At 37.9% G+C, this 21,351-nt stretch overlaps 2 protein-coding genes across 6 annotated transcripts in view; one reads left to right on the top strand and one right to left on the bottom strand.

Annotated features, from left to right (window-relative positions):
* The first annotated feature begins 51 nt into the window (after positions 1 to 51).
* Positions 52 to 9,280, top strand: sv2 (synaptic vesicle glycoprotein 2). Its single transcript, XM_084733538.1, has 13 exons — positions 52 to 181; positions 1,064 to 1,162; positions 1,482 to 1,643; positions 2,915 to 3,077; positions 3,378 to 3,499; positions 3,857 to 4,020; positions 4,126 to 4,206; positions 4,547 to 4,645; positions 4,840 to 4,928; positions 6,199 to 6,326; positions 7,622 to 7,717; positions 7,919 to 8,078; positions 8,845 to 9,280. Exons 1-13 carry the CDS (start codon positions 79 to 81, stop codon positions 9,026 to 9,028), a joined length of 1,650 nt encoding a protein of 549 aa, XP_084589664.1. The 5' UTR covers positions 52 to 78; the 3' UTR covers positions 9,029 to 9,280.
* Positions 9,281 to 14,952: 5,672 nt separating this feature from the next.
* Positions 14,953 to 21,351, bottom strand: part of ap3b2 (adaptor related protein complex 3 subunit beta 2) — a 53,072-nt gene continuing 46,673 nt past the window's right edge. For 4 of the 5 annotated variants that reach the window (XM_084734633.1, XM_084734632.1, XM_084734631.1 and 1 more), the window contains 2 exons: positions 17,516 to 17,654; positions 14,953 to 15,887 (listed from right to left, as the gene is read on the bottom strand). In XM_084734633.1, the coding sequence (XP_084590759.1) occupies positions 15,701 to 15,887; positions 17,516 to 17,654 (326 nt within the window). In that variant the 3' untranslated portion in view covers positions 14,953 to 15,700. The remainder of the gene's footprint in view (positions 15,888 to 17,515; positions 17,655 to 21,351) is intronic. The other variant, XM_084734629.1, reaches the window with a different exon arrangement.

A 21,351-nucleotide genomic window follows, 5' to 3' on the forward strand; every position in this document is an offset into this window, starting at 1 on the left:
ATGTAGACCTGGACATGGGGTGCAGGTGAGAAGCTAGTCTGTCCACTTCCTAACCTAGAGACGTCCCACTTTTTGAGGATGTCTCGCCACCTGCACACCGGAGGAGAAGCGGAGGCAACAGAGCCGCTTCTTCTCACCGGTGATCGCTACCTGGAGCCCAACGAGCTGGACTCAGATGAAGGTAAAGGTTGTGCCACTCCATCACTTCATCATAGTTTAACTCGAGTTTAACGTGCTCAGCAGACAGTAGATCTATTTAGCTTTTTTAGCTACAGGGTATAGTCTAGATCATTTTATAATATGGCTTTGTTAAAAACACTTCTGATTGGTCAATTACAGCATTTTAACGTCTGTTATTTCTGTGTAACAGATCATTGCTATGGATAATTCTATGGAGAAACAATAAAATCATTGTTAAATTCCTGCAAATCAGTTTGAAATGAATATTTTGTGTCAAATTATTGATTTTTGGTACATAACCATGTGACACACAGGATAATGCACAGTGAGCAGGTCATTATTGTGAAATAAGTCCTGTCAGGATGATGCAGGACCCCGACACGAAACGAAACTGTGTATTAACCCTTTCTTATTCGATTCAAGGGTCCCAGAGCAGCTATTTCTAGTCATTCTAACAAGATTTGCAGTAGATGTATATCAGTTGGGCTCTAATTATCATACAGCACATATGTTATCCAGGTACTCTTGAGTACCCAAAGTGCTCTTGAGTAGTGGTGGAATTTAATTACATTTACTCAAGTACTTTATTTAAGTACAAATCTGAGGTACTTGAACTTGAGTATTTGCAAGTTATTATTTAACATCCCAGGGTCACATATTGTACTTTTTACTCCACTACATTTGTCTGACAGCTTTAGTTACTAGTTAATTTTCATACTAAGGGTTTTCATAACCTTCCTGTCCACTGAAAACCACAGACTTTCAAATGTGTGTGATAAACTTATATAACATTTAAAATCCCTTTTGTATTTTCTTAAAGCTTCCTTGTATCTGGTTCCTCTGTTCACCTTCACTGATCTGTGTGTGCTTTGCTGCTTTTTAGGTGAAGTGATTTTCGACAGGAGGTCATCAAACATCACGCATGATGCTGGTGTGGCGTCACTGAAAAAATTAACGTATGAGGAGGCTGTGGAGCAGACAGGTGCGTTTGATGTCGTTGTGCTTGGTTTTGTGGGAAAAGAATGTGTAAATCCAGTTTTAAAGGACCAACATGTAGGATTTAGTGGAGTGGAATGGTGAGCTTGCAGATTGCAAGCACCTCGTCTCACTCTCCCTTTCCAAGCATTAGGGCTGCACAGTTAATCAAAATTTCATCGAAATGTCAATATGGCTTGGCTCAGTTTTTTCCACATTAGATTTTATAGTATCTGTGTGTGTTGACCGTGAAACAGGCAGATAACGTTTCTGTGTGTGTGTGTGTGTGTGTGTGTATCCTCTCTTTGTTCTGCTTTTGCTCTCAGGTTTTGGTTTGTTCCACTGGCTGCTGTTGGTTTTGTGTGGTTGGGCCAACGCCAGCGACGCCGTGGAGATCCTCTGTGTGTCTTTTCTGCTGCCAACGGCGCGCTGCGATCTGCTGCTGAGCTCCTCAGACATGGGCCTGCTGACTGCCAGCATCTTCCTCGGTAAATCACAATCAAATAATCAATCAGTGGTTGATCCACAGGTTAATCTGCATTTATTTTTTAAAATCACTCAATGGTTTCTGTCATTTTTCAAGCGAAATTGACAAATATTAAATATATTCCCTGGTTTCAGCTGCTCAAATGGGAGGTTTTGTTGCTTTTCTTTGTCATATATCAAAGTAAATTAAACATCTTTTGATTTTGGAGTGTTCGTGTGACCAAACAAGCAAACTGAAGACATCAACTGAGGCACCCGAATGGCCGTTAACTAGTGTTTTGTGACATTTTATAGACTAAGCAATTAATCAAGAAAATAATCAACAGATTAGTCACCAGCAGACGTGGCATCTCTTATATACCTCCACAAAAATGTTGAATCAGTCAAAATAAATGTAAATAAATTTGTCTGAGCAACAAAATATTCTGCCCTCTCTCTCCTGACCGTAGAAAGTAAAGTCTGCTACAAAAATGTTCCCTTCCTGAAGCACAGCTCAAGTTTTTCATAATTATTCAGCCCAAAGATATCAACAAAAAATGGAGGACAGAAAAACAAAATACTTTATTCTCAGTTTCAACAACAACAAAGACTGTCCTCTTCTGGAGTGACAAAGGTAATGTTCCTCAGTGTAACTGTGCAGACAGAATAAGGTTCCACATTGTAGCTTGTCTTTATAAGACAGTAAGTTCATAATTTTGTGTTTATGCCAGATAAAAGCTGAGTGTTTTTCTCTATATGTGAGAAACATTTTGCTCCTAATCTCCTGATTATCACAAAGTAACAGGTTCTGGGAAATAAAAGACAAATTGTTCAAATAAAATAAAGAATTCAGCTCAATAGCCCAGAGGTGATCATAAAAAACGTCCCAATTAAATATCTTTTTAGTGATCAGACATCTTCACAAGTCTATTCCAAAGCCGAAGGGCTAAAACAAGATGATAAGGAATCAATACAAAAGGTTCTGAACTAATTAACACTAATATTGGTGATTGGAAAATAATTAAGAATGTATGAAAACCTTGCAGAGTGCATTATGGGGAGTATAGTCGAGCTAAAATTAGATTTTAAAATTGTTTAAGTGAAACTTTAAATGAGGCTGAACTAACATGCTCACACTGGTGAAGGGAACATCATGCAGGAGTTATGTTTGTTAACTCTGCTGTCCGTCTCGTAACGTTTCAGAAAAGATGCTCAGTGAGAAAAGACTGTGTCGACATACTTATTTTAAGAACTTTGTTATTGTCTTGTTACCGTCATATTCCTGTTTTTCTAGGAATGATGGTGGGCGGCTACATGTGGGGATACTTGGCTGACCAGAGGGGGCGTCGCAGGGTCCTGGTTGTGTCCCTGACGGTCAACGGGCTGTTTGGAGGTCTGGCCAGCTTGGCTCCGTGGTTCTGGCTCTTCCTGCTGATGAGGTTCATCAGCGGCATCGGGTAATTTTTATATTTTTTACATTTTTTATTTAGCAGACAGTCTCACACTGAAGTAAGTTTGTGGCAACCAACAGGTCAGTCGTAGTTTTTATCCCTACATCTTCATGAAGGACATTTTTGGAAAGAAAATCATAGAACTGCTTTTGGCTAAATAAAAGTCAAGCAAATTAGCAGCTGTGAACTGTTTGAAGGTTTGACCTTTACTCGCCGTGTCCTCATCAGACACGCCAGTGATTCTTTTCCTAAGCAAACATTGTGTAAACAGCTCATGATTAAAGGCCTTTTCCTTCCCCTCTGCAGCGTCGGCGGGTCGATCCCCGTTATCTTCTCCTACTTCTCAGAGTTCATGCCCCGTCTGAGGAGGGGAGCGATGATCAGCGCTCTGGCCACCTTCTGGATGGCAGGAAACATCCTGGCTGCAGGTGGGAGGAGACACGACTCCCATAAATTCAACAATATCAGAGTTGCAGGATTTAAAAAAATGGCTCAGTCACATGCTAACATTTACAGTTTATTTTGCACTTTAGTTGCAAGAACCAGGTAGCTTATTTAACATTTTAATGACAGACATTTTGACTGGTCAGAAATTGGAATTCAGTATCTGTCTCAGTTCATAGTTGGAGCTAAAGAATTATAATCATCTGGTGGCAGAAATCCCAGAGCTGCAAAGATTTAAACTCACAGACATCAGAGCAAAAGAATGAACTTCCTGGGCAGGCACTATCAAAATAAAATAAAAACCAGTTTCGTACTGACTGACCGTCTGTGTGTGTCTGCAGGTCTGGCCTGGCTGGTGATTCCCAGAACATGGGCACATTTTTCTCTGGGATCCATGGACTTCCAGAGCTGGAGGCTGTTTGTGGTGCTCTGCTCTGTTCCCAGCCTCACCTCCGCCCTCCTCTTCAAGCTGCTCCTCCCAGAAAGCCCCAAGTTCCTCATGGAGGTACTGGAAGATCGGACAAGCGCTCGTGTTTGCAGCTGTTTTTTTTTTTTTCTGTTTGTTTGTTTGTTTCTGAGCTTTGAGATTTTCTGTGTCTGTGTTTGTCAGGCTGGCCGAGAGAAAGAAGCGATCCGCGTCTTCAGATTGATGTTTGAGCTGAACATGTGGGGGAAAGGAAAGGATTTCCCGGTATGAACTAAATAAACAATCAGACAATGATGAAACATGATACGATGATAAGACACACAGCTGTACATGTAAGAGAAAATAAAAAAAATAAAACAAGCAAATATTGGATCCAAGAAACAAACAACCACCAACAAACTGCAAAGACACAAATGACATGAATATAAAGCTGCAGAAAAGTGCAAAAGGTGAAATCAAAAGGGAAGTGATATTTGTAATGAAAGTTATTTGCATGTGGTTTGTTCGAGTTCTCGAAACACTTCCTTCCTTCCTTCCTTCATTCATTCTTCAGTCTATTAATCTTCTTCAAGTGTAACGTCTCATATCTTGAACTCTTTCTAAGGAGTTTGGTTTGTGTACGAGCTCCAAGAAAAGAGAAGAACCGGAGCAGAGCAGAACTCGGGGGTCACACAGAGGAAGATCGGTCCGTTTCTTGAAAAAGGTAAACGCAAGAAAGCACATTTTTAAATTCTGCCATATTTATTGAAGTGAGCTGTCTGTCTTCTGTCTCCATCACTGCTCAATGTGCATCCTATGTTTAACCTGTATTTTAGTTATTTGTAATAAGAATATTCTATTGATTATTGATTTATATAGCAGTGTAATTCTAATTAATTTCATTGTTTTGACTTGCAGGTCTTGGTGCCCATTAAACAGATGTTTAAAGGTCCTCTCAGATCCAGGAGCCTCGTTCTGCTCATCATCTTCTACTGCATCTCCTTCGGGTGAGAAATCCCTCCTGAACTTCTACATACAGACTTTTTTACTTTTTTCTGTTGTCAGGATTGTTTGCAAGTTCAGGGCTTAAGATAAAAAATGGCTGAGCAACATATTGATAACGTGATACAAGACTAGATATCGTCTTACATTTCTATATCGTGTTTCTTTTCCTGGTTTTAAATTCTGCATTACAGTAAAGGGATTTAATTTTCTGAATTTACCAAACTGTTCTAGTTGCTCTTTTTTTGCCACTTAATCATTACATCCATGTTTCTGATGATTATTTAGCAAAGATCTCATTGTGTTTATATTGCGTGAAAGCACAACATCATATGTTTGCACTATTTGAGAATTTACTGTTGTATTTCATTTTTCTTAACAGTTTGACATTTTTTCCCCAAAATCAGAGGTTTCCATTCAGTTAATACATCATCATCAGCCCCACCTCCAAAGTTACGAAAAGTTACAATTAAAAAAAGTAAGAAAAGTATTAAAATAATTTAAGTTAAATAATGACAGTAATAACTATAACAGTATGTATGACAGTATTCACAAGTATAAAACAAAAAATAACAAAAAAACACAAATAAAAAAGATACTGTATTGTATTTGAGTGAAAAGTGTATATATCAAGATATATGTTGTATATTGTGGAAGGCCTTAAAATATTGAGACTTTTTTATAAGACAGATCACACAGCCTTAGATAAGATTTAGATCAGATGCACCTTCATTGATCTTCACTCAGGAAACTTTGATTTCACAAAGCAGCACAAAAAAAGTAGCAGCAAATAAGGAAAGTAGTGAAACTGTAATCCAGAATGAATAACATAAAATAAAAGTACTATATGCAGTAACTGAAGGAGTCATTTTAACTGTGAGTGATGTTTTGAGTCTGTGTGTGTTTTCGTTTTGAGCACAAAGAATCCAAACAGGCGCTTTGTGCTGAACGAGCTCCTGAGCTCAGCAGAGACAAGTCCTCCTCTCCTCCTCTTCTCCGTCTTCCTGTTTGTCGTGTGTTTCAGGACGGTCGACGTGATAAACCTACAGCAGGCTGATACTGAAACTGAAGTGGATTATTTTATCTTCAGCAGCCAGAAATCACTTTACTTAACTGAAAAAAACTTTACAACCGTTCGTCTTCACTAAACATTTCTGTGGTGCTTCATAGCAAACGTCTGAAGTCTCAGTCTTTTCAGCTGTAATCCACATACTTGAATCTGTGTTTGTGTGTGTGTGTGTGTGTGTGTGTGTGTGTGTGTGTGTGTGTGTGTAGTTACTACGGGCTGTGGATGTGGTTCCCGGAGCTGTTTAAGAGAATCGAGGACGGCGGCTCGCCCTGCGCCAACGTGTCGCTCCCCTCATCTCTCCAAAACCAAAGCTGCTACCCGGTCAAGACAGCAGGTGTGTGTGTGTGTGTGTGTGTGTGTGTGTGTGTGTGTGTGTGTGTGTGTGTGTGTGTGTGTGTGTGTATGTGTGTGTGTGTGTGTGTGTGTGTGTGTGTGTGTGTGTGTGTGTCTACGATGACAGAGAAAATAAATGCTGATTTTTTTTTTCTATTCTTTTTCCTGCCATCAAAGAATCATCTCAAGTCACAATTATATTACCTCATCATTTTATAAAATCTATGTTAAATAGTGCTAGAGGAGTTTTTACAAGAAAGAGTGCAAAATATTTTAGTCGTGTGGGTCCTAGACAGTATTTAGGTCACTATAAAAACTACCGTTCGCATCAATTAAACAAACTGCTTTAGTACCTTACATTTAAAATTCAGCCGTCTCCCCGAGAACATGAAACTTTAATCTGGCAGCTCCGGAGAATCACAGACTCAAACTGTTCTTACAGTAGATTTTGTTTTGTTTAAAAAGCTGCAACCTTTATTTTCATTTTCTAAAAAGTCTATGATGTTTCGATGTTTCCTGGAAAGAACTGTTATAATTATAGAGAAATTTTAGTTCAATCCAAAATACTTCAGGTTGCAGCATTACACCAGTTTCATGGTGTGGGATGGTGTGGAAAATTGACGGTTATCGTGTCACACACACACACAAAGAACAAAATCTACCATGCACAGTGCACACATACACTTACCAATTTCATTATCATGACCTCTATTGAAAAAAATGCTTCACTGGGTGGAAATTTCACCATTTTTTGCCTTTAAATCAGTCACTTAATCAGTAAATTGTGCAAAACAAAGAAAGGCACAAGTATTTCTGATTCAGATTAATCTGTTATCGATCGACTGTTAAATTAATCTGCATCTATCTTGATAATTGATTCATTTTCTTGTCCAAACTCTCTGATTTCAGCTTCTTAAATGTGAATATTTTCTGGTTTCTTCACTCCTCTCTGACAGGAAACTGAATATTTTTGAGTCGCGGACAAAACGCGACATTTGAGGACGTCATCTCGAGCTTTGATCAACATTTTTCACCATTGTCTGACATTTTATGGGAACAACCGATCAATTAATTGCGAAAATAATTGTTAGTTGTAGCCCTTAAAAACACTGTTAGGCCAAACAGTTTCACCACATCGAGTTAATCCAGAAGTAACAGACAGGATTCATGCGTGCTGGAACAGCCTCCAGCCTCCTGCAGCTCTGTGCAGGAAGAGTTGGCACAGAAATCTGCTGAGTGTGTGTTTGTCCTGACTGTCCTCTCTTAACCTTCCTGAATCCGTCTCTGAACTGACAGTGTACATGGAGGGCTTCTTGATCGCTGCTTCAAACTTACCAGGAAACATCTTCACCATCCTGATGATGGACAGCACAGGAGGAAAAGCTCTGCTGTGTGAGTCTGACGGCTGGAACACAGTACCTCACTTTAACTCAGGAGACGTGTTGTGATTCACTCTGTTATATTTCACTATAATACTTTGCTCACCTCATATCCTCTAATGACCATCATTCTCCAAAACTACCGTCTGCCTTTACCTTTATCCACTGCTGCAGCCGGTGAACTGAACCCTGATTTTCTCTGTTGTGTCTCCAGCCGGCAGCCTGTCGGTGTCCGGCGTGAGCGTCTTCCTCATCTATTTGGTCCAGACCAAAACTCAGAGTCTGGTCCTGTCCTGTGTGTTCAGCGGCGTGTCGGTGATCACCTGGAACGCCCTGGACGTGGTGGGAACAGAGCTCTACCCGACCCAGCTAAGGTTTGTTTTCTTTAGACTTTATGTTTCTTTGTCAGTTTGGATTTTTAATTACTTAGGTGAGTATTTTCGTCTGTTTGTTTTGTGAAGTTGTTCCCACCCTGGTGATGATCACCCAGTTAGGAGTCACCTGATAAATCAGAGGGATAAGAAAGGAAATAAAGAATTGTTTTTCCTTTTTTTGTCCATTCTTAATTTTTTTTTTCCTGTGACAATTTCTGCCTATAAGAAGTTCCTGTAAGTCAGTATGCCGAGTTTCTCATTATTTTGATGTTTTCTCATTATTTTAAGACACATTATTTGAGACACAAGTTTATTTTGTGAGCATTTCTCTTTATTTTGAGATGCTCAATTATTTTTAAAAAAGATTCTTATTATTTTAAACCACACCAACTAACACAAACTCATTATTTTGAGAAATGTTATCTTTATTTTGAGAAATTTTTCTCATTTTTTTAGAAACTAACTCTTATTTTGAGAAAGATTTTGAGATTCTAAGTCATAATTTTGACAAACTAATTATTATTTTATATTTTTTATTTTATATTATTTTGTGAAAGTTTATGCATATTTTGAGATGCTAAATTTATTTTGAGAAAGTACTGTGATTGTTTTAGATACATGTGGAGGGTTTATATGACTGAGTTTGTTAAACATTTAACTTTTAAAAACTTCACAGTTTTGTATAAAGTGTGAGGTTCTGCTGTTTTTAGTAAATACGCCCACAGCAGCTCACGCGTCCTGCTGTTTCTTTTCTTCCGTCTTCCAGGTCGTCGGCTCTTGGTTTCTTCACAGGAGTGGGCCGAGTGGCAGCGATCATGGGTAACGTAGTCTTTGGGAGGCTGGTGGACACAAACTGCGCCGTGCCGGTGCTGCTGGTGTCGGCGCTGCTGCTGACCGGAGGAGTGGTGGCTCTCCTGCTTCCACAGAGCAGGCAGACCGAGCTCACCTGAGGCCTCAGACTCTGAATGACATCAGTGAATTATTAGCAGACATGATGTTAATGTGCTGATGGAAGCAGACTGGAGCATCGCTGCCTTCGTGTCTCCCGTTTCTGCTCCCAGAGGATCGTTGGATCCGATGCCTTCTGTCGTCTCTCTGTGCCTTTTCATGGTGCCTCATTCAAAGTGCCAACAATCAGAAAACGTGTCGGGAGACAGACGGCTTTCTTCACACTCCAAGAAGAAAAAGAAATATTTATGCTACAGTGTATTTTACAAGCTTACTTTCCCAGGTGTGAGTCAGTGTGTGAATCGTCAAGGACGCCTTTAAAAAGTTTGTCCGCCTCTAAACTAAAAGAAATCTTAACTTCTAAGTAAACCCTGAAAAGCCTGACACACAAATAGCTGCCAGAAAACTCTATTTATGATATGGATATGAATATTTTTTATTTCTGAAACAAAACCAAACATTATTCTTTGTTTTTGGAAATTCTGTGACATTTCAAACTGGTTTGGTTCATTTTTTCAAACAGGAACCTTCTTATTTCACCTTGTTGTCGCCAAAAACAGCTTGACCAGTGTAAACTGAACTGGTCAATATCACAGATTATAACAGCCAAGGAACTGTTTTAGTAAAAATTAATTAAAAGACAATTAATAGCAGGTGCTCACTTGCTATTAATTGTTTGCAACATCTAGGTGATTATAATGCAGCTTGCAAATATAAAAAAAACACAAATAAATATCTAAATTTATTAGTTAAGTTTAAGTTTATCTTAAGATGACATTTCAAGCTTTAATTAGTTTATTTAACAGTGTTTTTGTGATTGTGGTAGGAATAATACAGACTGCATCATGAAATTCAATAGAATAATGATTGATTGATCATATTTAATACACACATTCTCAACATAATTTTACTATAAGTAAGGTATGAAATATGAATTATAGCTGGTTTCAGTAAAGTAAATATTCATATTGAATTATTAGTAACAATATGAATGATATTCTTACTGTTACTTTTTCAAAATTGCCAAAAATTACTCTGTGAAGGCAGCCATGTTGGATTTTGCACTCACAGGCCGGCAGCTGCCTGCAGTGCACTGATCGTCCACCAGAGGGCAGAAGACACGTATCAGATTGAATAAAACAAGTTTTTTATTAAATTATTGATTGTTTTGATTTTGGAGAGGCCTCAGAAGATCATGTGACATGTATGATACAAATGGCATTATAGGGTTAAAAATAGATGATGAGTTTCTATAGTTTAATCTGTGATAAAGATCAGAAGTCAATGTGAGTTTAGTTTATAAAAATGTTCTTATTTCTACCCTGAAACTTAAAAGGACATTCTGGCTGCTAGTAGTTAAAGACACGTCTGAAATGTCTGCAGAAAAAAAACGCCACACATTCCACATCTTTTCTTACAGCATCTGTTTTACTTTGTAATTTACTGTGTAAAAAGCCTTTTCACAGCTGTATTTTAGGTTCGCTGACCTTCACAGCTGCTGTAATATGTGAGAAAATTCTCGTTCTCAAAAGAGAAAAATCTTATCTATGTTTACATCTATGCAAATGTTCACTGTGGAAGTGTCTCTCTCTGTGCCTGATCTGCACTAACTGGACCACAGCAGCTCAGTGTTCCTGTGGAAGACCAAAGATCGTTCATGTCAGGTGACAATCGCTGTAAAAAGGACCAGAACAGGTTCAGATGAAGAAAACTTTACATCAGCCTCAGAACTGATGGGCTCATTTTCATCAGTGATTCTGTGAAATACTTTGATGACAGTTTTTCGTTAAATAAACACAACCTTTGTTGATCTCAGTGTGTGTTTTGTTGTAACATCATCTACACATCAGTGGTGAAAGAAAAAGGCGATTCAGTTCCTTTACTTCAGTAAACTATGAATACAACAGTATAAAAATATTTCCCCACATGTATGACATTAGATTATGAATGTGTGAGCAGCATTTTACTGTTGTAGCTGGTTGAGGAGGAGATAGTTTGAACTACTGTATGACTGGTTTAATCTTTATTTCTTGTTCGGGTAAAAGCTTAATGTGAAAAGTGCAGAAGTCCTGAAAGGCATATAAAAAAAAAATCTGTGTTTGTGATTTAAAGACAGGTGAAAAAAACATTGATTTTTCTGCAAGGATCCTTTTTCAAAGCATTATTTAGTGTTTGTTGTTGTAATACTCATTTCAGCCACAAGAGTCTGCTGAAGTGCTGAAAGTGTTCGTGTTTGCTTTTGCTTTTCAACGAAGCATTCGGGAAAATATTATATATATATATATATATATATCATTATTCAAACTGTCAGTCTCTTGAGTTCTGCATGTTCACTGTTCCTTCAATAATTAAACATTAAAAATGAAAAATGTTGAAAAAAGTTGCAATAGATTCTTGAGTTTTGAGTCCAACTTAAGTTTTGAAAAAGTTTTATGAACTACTTATCTTGAATCTTTTTTTTATCCTAATTAAGATAATGTGTAAATGAGTAAACCCACTGATGGTTAATATTTCATTATTTTCACTTTTCAAGCACCCAAATAATGACAAACACAGCTTACTGTGAGAAAGTTTGGAAGTACTTTTTCTTTTTTTAGTTTCGTTTAGTTTTGATTGTTTGTCTAAAGAAGAAAAATAAATTATCTAAACTAAACATTACAGGTCAGCAAAACCTTTTTTTAAAAGTTTATTTCAGTCATTTTCATTGTTTTACAGGCCATAAAACAGAAGACACACAACAACATATCTGTAATTTTTTATTTGTATAATAAATAAACTTGTAATACTTCAGGATCACATTTCACAACCACACACAGAGTATGATAAACCAGACTTTGGATATTTGAAAGCAGATGCAGGTAAAACAAATCGCCAGACATGATCTTTGATTATCCAACTGTTTCTGTGAAAGTGGTGTCCATTTCAGTAGATTTTTATTTTTTTTTACATTAAAAGTAGAATTTCTTACACTTTACATTCTTCATCATGACTTTTCTGCAGTGACCGGAGATTTCAGGTGTGAGCGGTTCAATGGTAAACAACACAACGGGTACAAAAAAGGCCAAAATAAAACCGTCCACTGCTGCGGCTGCTCAGATTTCTACGATGAGGGCTGAAGCTTGACTGTAATGCACTCCTTTGGTAAAACACAGCTGTTACAGTTTTCCTAACAATAAATAAATACACAGATAATGTTTTAAAAGATAAGAAATGTGCTGCCACTGGACACACGAGGGTCCACAACAAAAGAGAAGCCACATGACCTCTGACCTGAAATCAAAATACAATAAAAGGCATGAAAACAGCGTCGCCTGACAAATGAGATCAAGGTAACACTCAACTTGAAAATGTTTGACGTGATCATAAGCACTGTCTCTAAAGGTAATTTATTCTAATTCAAACATCAAGTCTTTTTTAGGAAAAGTTTGTTTACTGGTAAATATAAGCGGTGAACTTGTTTACAGAGGCTGTTTTAGCGTTGAAGGCGACATTTTAGGTTAATCCTAAATTAAAAGTTCAACATTTTTAGGAAATGTGCTCCTTTGCCGTCATGCCGAACGTTAGATGAGAAGGTCAATACCACTCTTTAGTCTGTGGTGAATATGTGGCTAAAGCTAGCAGCCTGTTAGCTTGACACAAAGGCTGGAAACAGGGAAACAGCTAGCTTAGCCTGGCTCTGCTCAAAAGTGACAAAATCTGCCTCTCTGCACCAATAAAGATCACAAATTAACACATTATATCTTGTTATATCTAAAAATCAGTGTAAAAACATAAAATGGCATTATTTTGTTTTGAACAGACCCTGTAGCTGTTCTAAGCTAAGCTAACCACCTCTGTACATTAGCCTATGGTAGAAAGAGAGTGGTATCAATATTCTCATCTAACAAATTTCAATAACACCGTGTGGTGAATATGTAGCTAAAGCTAGCAGCCTGTTAGCTTAGCATAAAAACTGGAAACATGGAAAGAGCTGGTCTGGTTTGCTTAAATCTGTGCTAAAATCCAAATGTAAAACCAACAACTTGTGGTATTTTGCACAGAACCAGGCTAGCTGTTTGAAGCTAAGCTAACCACCTCTTTAACTGATCTTACTGTACTGAGAGAAATGTATCAATCTTCTCATTTAACTCTCTGCAAGAAAGTAAAAAAATTAAATTAATTTAATTAGCTGCAGTAGCATGTCTACATATTAACAAATGTTTTTCGACTAGTTAGAAATCCAAGCTAACACACATAACACAATTCTGACAAGTAGATATTTAATTAAAGAATTCTCTTGAGTTTTAGGCAGAAAACTGATGTCAAATGAAATTTTCAAACATTTTATGGACAAATAAATCAAGAAAATAATTAGCTGATATTTCAATAATGAAAATATTTACTGGTTGAACCCCTGGATTTAGTGACTAATGTTAAGAAGGCCATATTTGTTTTAATAATTTTTAAGGTTTTCCTACAATCTGCAATGCTGCCAAAACATTTGCATCAGAAAATCTGTCAGAAATTGGTTTAATCAGGCACATTTATGAATCTTTAATTTAATTAAAACTTAAGTAATCAAGTAAGACAGATGATTTCTGACTTACTGTCCAGTGGACGGAGGATTAAAATGTGCTTTATGATGATTTCAAGTCAAGTGTCATATTGAATCATTTTGAAAACAGCTAATTAATGTTTGCCAGGTTCATATTCATCACACACACACACACACACACACACACACACACACACACACACACACACACACACACACCTTACTTATAGCAGTACTGTATTACATGTTGCAATACATACACTAACATTTACACATCTCCAGTGTTTCATGAATGCCCCACTTATCGTAATGAACACGAGCGCTATGAGAGCTGAAATCGCAGGATTTGAGATGAAAATCTGTCATTATTCCCGGGAGAGTTGATCAGTTATTGATTAACAACATTTATTTGTGCCAAGATGGAATGATTGAGTTATAGGTAGTCGTTGTCTCAGTTGAGCCTTCATGCTACATTCAAGTCCTGATAAACGTCAAATAATCATCGATTTGATCTTACAGTCTGTTTTTAATGATGATGTGTTTTGGGAGAATTCATACCTACAATAAATCATCTATTACTAATATTATCTACATCTTAAAATCGTCTGAGAGCTAATAACTAACCAGCTAAAAATGAAAAGATTTGTGTGTCCACTTGTCAAAGAATAAGAATTACCTACTTGGGCACTTTATTTCTAAATTATTTTAATAAAACTCATGTCTAGCAGAGAAAAACTAAATTTTATGAGTGAAACGGGGTCGGTTTTTAAATTTATTTTATCAGAATAGTTTTGATTAAAAAAAATTCTTTACACAAGGTTCACTAACGTTATCACGTGACTGAAGTGTGTTTGGTCACGTGCTCATAGTTAGAGGGGTGGAGAGGTTATCTATCTTTAGTCATCAGTCACTTTGATTTCTTCCCAGTCGTTCCTTTGACCAGTTTTAAATCCGGTGTTTCACAGACAGCCGTTTATTCAGCGAACGTCTCTGATCTGCTGCCACATAATGAGACTCGTTCGGCCTTCTTATTGTCCTTAGAGTCAAAATTAGACAGCAATCAGTTTTTATTCATCACATTATCTGGAAAAAGCTTTTGACATCTGTTCCAACTGTCAGTCCTTTTTCTTAAAGGCTTAAAACTTTTCGGTTTGCCACTGCCTTTTATTAAATTCAATTCTGTTCATCTTCTGGTGCACTTTAGGCGACGTTGTTGTGACGTGAATGTAAATGAGCAGAACTTCCCGAAACATCTACATGTCAATATTCAGTCATAGCGCCACCTACTGGCAACAGGAAATGACATGTTTTAGACTTTTAACTTGTTTGTGCAGTGTCTAAAACACACGAGCTGTTTCGACCGACCTTCAGTTACGATGCCACAGCTCAGTGCTGCTTTCAGCTTAGTTTTTTATTTTATTTTTTAAATCGTATGTATATATTCCTTTGACGTGAGGCACTGTCAGCTGAACTGTTGCTGAAAGGTGCCACACACATAAACTCGCATTCATTCAGTTTCAGTGCATGACGTGTAGAAAAAGTGTTATTTCAGAGCAGTGGGCTTTTGTTTTCAGGATAACAGGCTTAACTTTACACTGACCAGACAATTGACAGTTACAAACAGCTGATCAACTATTAAATAGGAACTCAACTTATTCAATATGCCAACTGTACCTCCAACTCTCTGTTTGGACTCATTTTTGAACGCTGGGGTCTTAAATATTTCACCTTAAAGTCAGTGGACCTTGTGAAAAGACACTTTAAAGATGCACAAATCTCTTTTTTTAATTTGACTCAGAAATTGGAGTCTAATAAATCCGACTCAAGCAAGTAAAATATGTTGGAAAATAAGTATTTTTTGACCAATGATGTGAGAAGCTTCAAAAGGAAGAGAGGGATTTCATATCAGGGTCAACATCAGTCATGTCTGATTGTCAAAAATATCACGTACAGCTGTGGCATTCAGGAGTAGTTTTTAAAAGTAGAGGGCTCTTGAACCAAACAACAAACTGGAATTAAACACTCTGGAAACTCCCTCGCTGCGTGCAGGAGAACGGACGAGATGCTACACGTGTGACGAGTCTCGGACGGCGATGTGAGAGGTGCGTCGGTGTGAGGGGGGGCGGAGGGCGGGAACGCGTCACTGCGTCAGAGCCAGGAGGATGTCCTTCACCAGCATGGTGCCGATCACCATTTTCTCACAGTTGACCGTCAGCTGGGCGGCGCCTTCCTCTTTGGTCGCCACGGTGACCAGCACCAAGCTGCCGCTGGTCACCGTCCTGCCCGCGAACCTGTGGACAGGATGATCAGGAGGAGGAACAGGAGGACTGAGGTCAAAGCAGCAAAGATCGGAAGTAAAGATGAAGCCGCAGAAATAAAGGAGGGATACACACATGTGTCAATAAACAAACAACATGAAGAACAGTTCATAAACAGTTACGCACAATAAAAACATAACTCAGAGGCTTTGATACGTATTTGCATGAAGCTGTAAAGAAATCTGCATGGAAGCTTCCTCAGTCCCTCCAGGATTTCAGAGGCCGCATGTTGCAACATTTTTAGGCATTTTAGGCGAGAGAAAATTGCAAAAGAAAGTTGCAATTCATTAAAAATCAAAGACAACTTGTTCCAGGCAGAACGAAACCACACTCTGCACTGAGTGAATTACAGAAATTATAAAAATCTATATTTGTAAATGAAGAAGTGCGCCCGAGCGGTATTCCACAAAAAAGCAAAATCTTTTATCAAAAATGATAAGAAGTGCTCTGAACATTGATAAAAGTCAATAACAATGACAAATGTGGTCTTTTCAGTACCCATGACAAAATAAAAAAATATATAACTGCAAAAAAAAAAATAGTGAATAATAACACAAAAGATTGAGTGGGTTCAGTGGGACATGGGACGTTTGGACAAAATTGCAAGGTCGCACAGAATTCACAGGGATTTGTTGAATTTGCACGAAGTGTTGCGATGACAACATCACAACTTCCTGGAGGGAAACATTCATTTATCTGTGATCGGCTGAAACCGTCTCTGATTTAGACAAAACATGGATGATCTGAATATGTTACCCTGACTGATTAAAAGGTATTTATCAATAATTAATTAATTGATAGTCTAGAAAAGGCAGTAATTTTACCTCATTTAACACCGTTTTGTCCAGCAGAGCCATTTGTTGAATAAGGAAAATTTTAAAGCTAATGCTAATTAATGATTAATGATTAATGATTAATGATTAATCAATCAATCAACTGTTGGCATTTTCAACTACTGGTTAAGGAAAATGCACAAAACTTGAAAACCTATGATGGACAGAAAAGTTTTTGTGGTTCTGGTTTGATGTAAACTGGCCACATGGCAGCACCATAAAGACATTTTAAAATTAGAATTTAAAAAAACACAGACAAATGATAAGTTTTGCTTTTATGTCTTGCAAAGTCATTGCAGTGATTGGCCAGATGGGACGTTTTTACTGGTCAGTTCTTTTGAAAAGCGACACAAAACTGGTACTCAGTGCAGCTGTACTTAAAAAGTGCACCTCACGCTAAATTACAAAAACACAACTGATGTACCTCTGGTGGTATTAAGCCACGCAAAACAAATCTCAGAGCATCTTTTTGCAGTTTAGGATTTTGTTGACATGTTTCTCTTTTTGTCTAATGAGTATTTTCAAATGATGATATGAAAAAAACTTTAGAAGCGAGCAAAGGATTTCATATGAGGCTCAATGTTTAAAGCTGAAATCTGTTCCAGCTGTGGACAGTGTGACAGTTTGTGTGTTTTATGCACCACAGTACTTAACACGTTATCTTTACTGATTGATATTTAAATGTGTGAATATTAACGCAGATTTGAATGAAACTTGAAGCATCTTTCTTCTCACTGACAGCTTCCTGTAGACTTTGGGTTTTTGGTTGACGTGTCTGCTGATATTTATTTTGATCTCTCTCACCTGCACTCTTTATCTGAACCACAGGGGACTCTGCTGAGGTTGGCGGCGGTGGTCACCCTCTGGACGATGGCGTGTTCGTTCCGGCACTTCACGTCCAGGGTTAGCTTCTCCGTGATCTCGTTCATCCCCATCAGCTGACCTGTAGAGGAGTGAGCAGGAAACTGGTCAGACTGGGAGAGTGCTGCTCATTTTCTTCATCTTAGTAGCTTTTTATTAATGCAGTCCAGAACAGGATGCTCTTTGCTGGTTATCAGTGTGCTGTTTTATATATGAATTAATATCAAATCAATCATTTTTACAGAATATCTACCAGCTACAGATATATACAGTATTACTGTACATACAGATACTGTATATATGACAAACTGTTCTCCTACAGAACTCTAGAAGATTGATGTAAAACTCAATACATCAATAATTAGAAAATCTACTGAAACCTTAACTGGAATGTACTGGTGCTTCCACTGAACACAGCAGAAAAGAGGAAACTTTGTGCAGTTTAGTTCGAAAGTTCAGGCTTCTTTAAGAACTCTTCATTGAAAGGGGTTCATTCCTGCTGAACATTGATTTTTGGAGATTTGCAGGTCAAAAGATTAAATACAATACAACTCCAGCGAACTCCTCGTTACACTTTCTGTTATCTGCTCTGTTTTTACCAAATGTAAATTCACCATAACATCACTCACTGGTTTGTGGACTACAGTTCTGAAGCCTCATGACTGACACTGTCGCCATCTTGGGTTTTGGAGCCCGGAGTGACCATACTAAATGCTATCATATGAAGGACCAGAATTTAATCTGGACAAAAGGCTGCAGGCCAAAAATAAACATTGATGTTATTTAAAATTACATTAAAAATAAAATGTATTATATTCTAAATCTAAGCAAAAGTTTAAAAATATTTAAAACACACAATAATTTTATTTCTTTGCTGAGATGAAACATCCAACAACATTGATATGCTTTTGTTCAGAGAGCATGAATTTAAAAAGGAAAGACACCTTTCTGACAGAAAGGACGTGTAACTCAATTTTGACTTTGGCTTGAAAAGTTTACCTGACAAAAATATAAAGTTAAGACTCATCATTATAAAATGCCCCCACCTTGTATTATATTCCTTGCACAGTCATTTATCACTTGTAACATCAGCGGGAGATCAAGTTAGATAAGACGTTTTAATAGAATTAATAGGGAAGCTGCACAGCTTAATAAAAGCTTTGTTTTAAGGGTTCTGAGTCAAAAAGGATGGAAAACACTGGAATAAAATAATAATTGTGAGCAGCACATTGAAAACAAGATGTCCTTTACTGATAGTAGTAGTGGTAGTAGTATCAGGATATTATTGACATCACGGTCAACTCAACTTGATTAGCTTGGTTATAATTTGGCGTTATGAAAATAAAACCAATCAAACTGAATTTTGAAAAGCTCTTACTCGTCAAGACGTCTTTTGACCTGAAAATCACATAAACATCTGTGCTCAGCAGGTTCAAATGGACAACAAACAAGACAAAACAAATGCAACACGTCAGATTCCCAACATGGTCAGTGGTTAGGCTCAGGTAACAGAAATATGAGCGATGGTGCACATGATCGAGTGCTGCTCCGAGCCTGATGTTGTTACTTTTTGTTCACACGGTGCTGGAGGAGTGAATAACGATCAGTGGATGAGCATTTCCAGTCATTCCTGGCGTAGCAGAGAGTGAGCGGCCTTTTATAAGATGCAGGTTAGTTCAGGTGAGTCTGTCTGCAGCTACAGACCTGGAGATGCAGCTCGGTGTTGATTACCAAGGCAGGAGGGGGAGGAGGGGGGAGTCAGCAGGAGGGGAGGAAGGAGGGAGGAGGAGGAGGAGGAGGGGAGTGTGGAGGGGGTCTGTGTGAGGTTTGCTATAAGGCAGGTGGGCACACAGATGGCTGGGAAAAACAAATCTATCAAAGCCAACTTACCTATATTGTGTAATAGCTTCTCTATTGGGGACAGTATGAAGAGGGAGGAACCGTGGACATGACACACGTTTAAAGAGTCACTATGGGTCTGTTAGAGCGCAGACCTCGCTCAGTGTTAGTCAGGATGGGAACATGAACACCAAACAACAGAAACATGCTGCTGACTGCTGTCTGTGGCTGCTCTACCAAATCCTGTTTGGATTTTGGTGTATTTATAGTGACCAGTACAGTCTGAAAACACTTCATCTGTCCAAATACAGACAACCTGTCAGTCTCGAGCACTAATGTCCACGTTCAGGTATCACAAGTACGATCCACGTTGGAAATACACCAACCCACAACACATGTTAAAGGTAACTTCGGTATTTTTCAGCCTGGACCAGATTCTCTTTCTGAGATGGATTGAACGAAAATAATCAAGAAATTTAATGGAAAAACTAAACCTCATGACGTGTCTCTACAGGTTTTTATCAAAGAAGGAGAAATTAGAGCTTCTTTGCTGATCCATTGTGAGTAGGCTAACTAGGCTAACTAACTTATAACCTACTTGTTACCTAGCTAGCAAACAATGGAACATTCTGTTAACTTTTAAGCTACCTAAGAAACAATGAAAGATTTTTTCTTAACCTTTTAGCTAGTTGGCAAACAATATAATAAACAATACAACAAAAAATTGAACATTTTTAGCTAGCTATAAAACATTGGAATACTAAGGAATACAGATCAGCCAAAAGTCAACAATTAATGAATTGTTAATTAATTAATTAATTAACAATCACAAACTCTGGTTTTGTTGAACATAAAACCCTTAATTCACCACATTTGTTGTGAAAATATCAAGAGAGCAGTGAGAGGGAGGTGGGACATCAGAGAAGCGGTGAGGACAGGGGTCTGCAACCTTTACCATCAAAAGAGACATTTTTGGCCAAAAAGTACTTAAATAAAGTCTGTCTGGAGCTGCAAGTAATAAATTCTCTCTTTTCCTCAGAAATTTTCCTTTATTTTTTGGATCTGGCATCCATGCTGGCCGGAGGGGATTCAAGACGAGCCACAGGAAAAATTTAGAGGAAAAGGCACAGAGCCATTGACACACATAAAATATTAATACATTTCTGTATTCTGTGTACAGGCTACATTTCTTTTCAGATAGAAGAATCACTTTAGGTCCACAACAATGATAAATCACAATGCTTAAAAAAAATAACCTATATTAATTCTTTTAGCAAAGTCACAGGGATCCACATGAGGCTCCAGAGCCAGAGGTTGCTGACCCCCTGGTGGTGAGAAACAGCAAGTACAGCCAGAACATTTTCACATCTAATGAGCTGAATTAAGGGTTTCTTTCAACCAAACAACCAGAGCAACAGTTGACCAGCAACTTCTGTGTCCTGAGAGGTAAAATGACTGTTTTTGCAAAAAGGAATCTGGTTGAGTAATTTCATGTCTGAAAAGATCGTCTGACAGCATCAAGTAAAGTGCTGAAAACATTCTAAATATAGAATTCAATTAAACTGAGATCGATTTCTTGGTGGCTAAAATACATTTTGCTGTTGACCCTGTGTGGAAAAAATATTATTATTATTGACAAGCTGAAAATGTTGCACTTTTGTCACATTATACCTGAACAAAACTCCTGGATTAACTCATGTCTCAGGATGAATAACTCCTTAAAATACTTTTGGCTGCTAGCAAGAAAACTATCACATGGAAATGGCTGCTGGCAAACCCTCAAACAAAGGATGGCCCCGCCCCTTTTTGCTATTTTCTCCAATAACAGTTGAGCAAGCATGGTACCCAACGTCTTTCTGCTTCCTAATGTCAGCAAAGCTCGAGCTAACTAGCTAGCTAATGATTGCAATAGCCATGATTGATACAGATTAGCTAGATAT

This window comes from Lutjanus erythropterus, chromosome 13 (assembly GCF_056507025.1).
Source record: "Lutjanus erythropterus isolate fLutEry1 chromosome 13, fLutEry1.hap2, whole genome shotgun sequence".
NCBI classification, from domain to species: Eukaryota; Metazoa; Chordata; class Actinopteri; order Lutjaniformes; family Lutjanidae; genus Lutjanus; species Lutjanus erythropterus.

What these genes read in the sequence shown, in the direction of transcription:
- sv2 (XM_084733538.1), top strand. Translation starts at nt 79, where the DNA reads ATGTCTCGCCACCTGCACACCGGAGGAGAAGCGGAGGCAACAGAGCCG. An exon ending in CGAGCTGGACTCAGATGAAG is followed by an intron (nt 182 to 1,063) that starts GTAAAGGTTGTG and finishes GCTGCTTTTTAG; the next exon opens with GTGAAGTGATTTTCGACAGG. An exon ending in AGGAGGAAAAGCTCTGCTGT is followed by an intron (nt 7,718 to 7,918) that starts GTGAGTCTGACG and finishes TTGTGTCTCCAG; the next exon opens with CCGGCAGCCTGTCGGTGTCC.